The 5,380-nt window shown below is 33.7% G+C and overlaps 1 protein-coding gene across 2 annotated transcripts in view; it reads left to right on the top strand.

Annotated features, from left to right (window-relative positions):
- Window positions 1–5,380, top strand: part of LOC106462380 — a 55,478-nt gene that overhangs the window by 6,335 nt on the left and 43,763 nt on the right. For both annotated transcript variants that reach the window (XM_013922308.2, XM_022389633.1), the window contains exons 4-6: window positions 1,747–1,883; window positions 3,551–3,657; window positions 3,956–4,111. In XM_013922308.2, coding sequence (XP_013777762.2) covers window positions 1,747–1,883; window positions 3,551–3,657; window positions 3,956–4,111 — 400 coding nt within the window. The remainder of the gene's footprint in view (window positions 1–1,746; window positions 1,884–3,550; window positions 3,658–3,955; window positions 4,112–5,380) is intronic.

Raw genomic sequence — 5,380 nt, 5'->3', positions numbered from 1 at the left:
GACGGAAAATTAAGTGTCTATTTACCTGTGATCATATATATATATATGTGTGTGTGTGTGTGTGTGTATATATATATATATATGATTTCCAGAACATGCATACTTCTGCTGACATTAATAGCTATTTCTCAATCTTCATCTTTGCCATCTAACGTTGTGTTCGCTTGCTGCAATCTTTATATACCCCACTTGACTGCCCTCGGCAATATCTAATTTGTGAAACTTCAAGCAGGCTCTCACACTCCCTCTATGCAGGTATTGTATATAAGCATTGTATGCAAACAATAAAATCACTTTTCTCGATAAAGTGTGATCATTCAGACTAATGTTTTGTGATTTATATTTTCTTAGTTTTTGCTTTCTAATAATCGAGAATTCTTTGCTTTGTTATCCAGAGATATATTTCATTGAACCTGTTTTTCATTTTTTCCTGCAAAAAAAATTCATTCCCATGTAACAGTTTCTAGCACGGAGGCTACTCAGCCTTTGGGGAGTCCTTCCTGGGAGTATCTGCCCAGGAGGTGCTGTTCCTCAGGACTCCCCAATGCTTATGTTCCCCCCTTACTTCTACTAGTGGAGTTCGAGAGTACTTACCACACCCAATTCCCAGTTGCTGGGGTGGTGGACAGAGGATTTTCCTTCAGTGTGTTGAGTTTTCTCCACTCTTGGAGAAGAGGGCGAAGTTGGGGACTCTCCTACCTGGGTCCCTGGAAGTTTTCCCCAGATGTTGGTAGGAGCAGGACCAATCTATGCAGGAGTCTACTCGTAAAATCAGTCCAGATTTGATACTTAGCTATCCAGTGGGGGGTGCTTGAACCATCTTAGGAACACCGTCAGGTCTTATGTTGTTCATGCAGGGGAGCCCACTATCTCCTCTTATATTCAAATGTGATGAAGTCCCATCTTTGATCATTGATGGGACAGCATTCCACATCCTCTCCATAATTTCATGGGTAAGTGGAATTCTCCTTGCCAACTTGGTGGGGGAGTAAAGACAACTGTTTGTAAATCCAGACTGGATGAGTTGTGGACTTTGGTGGAGTATGGCATATGATACTGTCAATCCAGACCTGGGATGTTGCCTTTTGGACTTCTTCAGGTTGATCAGAAGGATTGTCCACTTTGATGTTGCTTTCTTTCTTTCGTAAATCCGGTGGTTCAAAATGCATCATTCTGTGGTTACTGGTAGGGATCCTATCACAAAGAAGAGAATATCTGTTCTGGATGTAGTGCAATGGTCCCCACTTTAATACCACTTATCGTGGTACATATTTGTTCTCTGCAGGCGCTTTCTGTATGATCTGTCCTCACCGGTCTTCCGCCTTCTCAATGTGGGATTCTAGCTATTAGTGTCAGCGGAGGTATGTATGTTTTGGAAGTTATCATTTTCCTAAACTGAAAATGTATTTCCAAACACACTTACCTCCGCTGACACTCTTCCCTCCATTCCTTCCAAGCTGATGTTAGTGATCGGAATGTGGTAAGTAGCAAAAAAAGTGATTTTATTGTCTGCATAGATTTTCCTAAACTGAAAATGTATTTCCAAACATACTTACCTCCGCTGACACTAATAGCTATTTCTCGATCTTCATCTTTGCCATCTAACGTTGTGTTCACTTGCTCCAGTCTTCATATACCCCACTTGACTGCCCTCAGCAATGTCTAATTTGCAAAACTTTATGCCGGCCCTCACACGCCCTCTATGCAGATACTGTATATAAGCATTGATAACTTTTGTCTTTATAGAAACTTGGAAATGAAGGAAAATTGTTTTTGACACTGGTGGATCATAATATTTTAAGTGCAGACCAGCAGTTCTTAGAAAACTCTGTTGTACAGGTCATTGATCATCACACACTTCAGGCCACGGACAGAGGAAACAGGTGTGGTGTCAAAATGAAATTTTTTTAAAAACAAAAACATTTCTGTTTTAACAGTGGAATTGGTAAAACTTGAAAGGCTTTTATCAGATCCATTTGAGAAGCCCTTTATATAGTGATTTGAAAAACATTTTTAGTTGCTAATTAAACATTAAAAAAACCTTTGAAAGATTGTCCATTATAGATTTAGAAATGAAACTGCATTAAAATAATAGTTAAACACCAGAGGTGTTTTAAAACATATTTAAAACAAATAGAGGCTGTAATATTTTTTTCCTGGGTGGGTAACATAAACATTATATTGGAGAGTTTATAAGTGAATTATATAATGGGCATTTGTAGCACAATTATTATGAACACAAAACACAATATTGCTTTGTAGCATGCATACTGTTAAATTTTTATATATATATATAAGGCAGAAACAATACAAGATAATCAATATCACTTATCTTTTTTTTGTATTTTTGGAGTATTGTTAATTCTTTAATCACAGCAAAAGACCTTCCAAAAATTTAATTAATAAAATAAAACTTCAGAAGCAGGGCTCTATTGGGTATTCTGCCTTGAATTAGTGAATCATTGAGAAGGAGCTTAATTTTGGAAGTATTGATATTTTTTATACTAAAAATATTTTAAAAAGTGTCATGCTATGGTCCAGGGATAAAGTCCTATTTTTAGGTCAGAGTGGTGTAATTTATGATGTCCTTAGTAAACACTAGGATAACAGTGTCTCCATTGGCCATAAAATTCCTAATTTGTAAATCCTCTCTACAAAAATTCCTTAACTTTTACGAATTGCCCAAAAATGTTCTAAAAACATACAAAATTGTTCTGTTTCTGTTCAAATTGGGATGTTCATAATTATGTAGCTTTGGCTCTGGTGATTTGATGGATGTGGTTTAAACAGGAAATCATTTAGTTTTGTTTTTTTATAGTAAAATTTCAGAAAACATCAGTGTAAGGTTAAGACATCAGCATCTTCAAGGAGACATTAATCTGGCTTTATCTAACTAGGAAGTTTTATGATCTAGATGTGCTAAATGCATCTTAAGTCTTGTTTATTACTAGCCAGGAAATTATTTTTCATCACAATATTGAATTGAATGTTAGTCCTAATTTTCCCCAATAAGTTTTTAGGAATAATCTCTAAATATTCCTAAATTTTCACTTCGATAGTCCTGAATGTATTCTGAAAAATTTTTTCTAACTGGAAAGTCTGCATTCTTGGAACATAAATGCACAATCTTCTAACAGTTAACTTCAAGTTTGATATAGAATTATAAAAGTATTTATTTTGTTTTCAACTGTATTAAGTCCACTTACCTGAAATAGTTCTGTACATTTGGCCTGATTATAGTCTGTTATGGCCAGTTGGGATTAAGGCAAATTGTTTATGTTACAAAGGTCAAAATAAGACACTCATAATTGCCTAAGTTTTTCAGTGTTGTAGGGTTTTTTTTTTGCCTGTTAAGAGATTATGTTTTCTCTCTCTCAATAGAACATTTCTGAAAGGAGTGGAATTAAAAAGGTTTTCTTTTTCTAATTTAATCCTTGTTTATATTTAGAAGGTGGATTTTGTGTACGAACTTCTACATAGTTTTGTTTTAATATTACACGTACATATGTACTTGACAAGTCAAAATTTAAAACTAGTTTTATCACTTCAGATGTGATACAACAATTGGAATGGTTGGTTCCTGTTGCACTCTTGTGGCAGAAAACTTGTTAAACACTAGTCCTGATCTAGATCCACAAATTGCCATGCTTTTATATGGTAAGTAAGTTATTCAATCAGGGTAAAATATAACATTTATATACAATATTACTTTTGATAAGTCACTGATAAAAGTAAGTATTGTTAGAATAAACGAGTTTGGATTAGTGATGTTAATAATTTGTCTGAAACTATTTATGCCTCCATGACCAGAAAAACTTAAAATTGATTTAATTTTGAAGTGATGGGTGGTGCAAATTTATTTCTCTACTGTGTAAGTGAAATAAGATCAGATTTTTTTTTTCAGTTAAACACAATGCTACTGAAAACAATTATCAGATTCCCTTGTGTTAAATAGGAGCAATCCTGTTAGACACTGTATGTTTGTCAGAAGAGACTGGGAGAGTAACACCAAAAGATGTACAGATTGTAGCGAAACTTGAAACCTTTTTGGAGGGAGTGACAAGAACAGAGATTTTTGAAGCATTATGGAAGAAGAAATTTGACCTTACAGGTGATTTGATGCATTTTTAATTAGGTAACCATTAACTCATAAATTTTATTATATATATATATAGACATACATACCTACACACAAAAGCATTGATATGGAACTCACAGTTTATGATCTGTGTTCTCCTTTTTTTAAATATGCATGTTCATGTACACTCCATACCCCAGTATAAAAATAATTGTTCAATGTTTAATATTCAGTAAAATTTTATGAAACAGAATTAAAATATTGACAGGTTTACATATTGGTAACAAACCAGTCATTAATATTGACCAATACTTCAAAACCCTCATAACAGTTGTAAATAAAGGTGTATTATACATGAGGATTCTATATAAAGAATCTACTGATATTCTAACTTGTACAGCATGTGTGGATTTTACCGATAGTTTTGTAATATAGCCAGGTAAAACTGAGCTAACTTTAATCTTGTAGGTTGGCTAGATAACAGGAGATTTACTCAAGATGTTGATTTCTTAGTAACATTAAACCTCTCACTAACTGACTCAGGTTAAAATGAAATAATGATACCAGATATCAAGTGTAATATAAAATGAACAATCATTATTAGAACACTAAACACAAACAGTGTGTGTGTGTGTATACTTGCTGTTACTTATACATAATGATTACCTTTACTGAATCACAAAACTGGGTAGTGAAGAACAAGTTGCAGATTAGACTAACTAAATGATGTTTCAGCCCAGACTGATCGAATGCCATGTTCCTTAGAATATCAAAAACCTCATATTTACTCAGGGTGACTTGCACTAACCAAGTGACTGGTCATTCTCTTTACCATAACCTCTAGATATCACCTGAACAAGTATTAAAGGACACAACTGTTGACATTTGTACTCAAATATTGCTTATAGAACTTTTAATAAGTTTAGTGAATGTTTAATATCTGTTCACAAAACTACATTAAAATCTTCTTATGAGAAAATAAAAAAAATAAGCTTTATTTTTCCTTACCTTATATTCCAAGATTAACTAGTGGGGCCTGCACAATTAGTAAAATTTATAACTGGTTAACTGTGACTCATTAACCAAACCGTAACTGGTTAGTTGAACATTTCGTTTTTTTTACTTTCATAATTTACACAATCTATCTTATATCTAGCTTACTTTCTTTCAAAATTCCCCAGTTCTTTTTTATTATTCAAGGTAACTTCCAGTTTGATTGATTACCACAATATACTGCAAGTATAATTTGGATAGTGGTGCTCTCGTTTCTATGGAACACATTAAAACCAGTTTCAATTTTTG

Source organism: Limulus polyphemus, unplaced genomic scaffold (assembly GCF_000517525.1).
Source record: "Limulus polyphemus unplaced genomic scaffold, Limulus_polyphemus-2.1.2 Scaffold1154, whole genome shotgun sequence".
Lineage (NCBI taxonomy): Eukaryota > Metazoa > Arthropoda > Merostomata > Xiphosura > Limulidae > Limulus > Limulus polyphemus.
The sequence above is the reverse complement of the archived record's forward strand: the minus strand, read 5'-3'. Positions and strand labels throughout refer to the sequence as shown.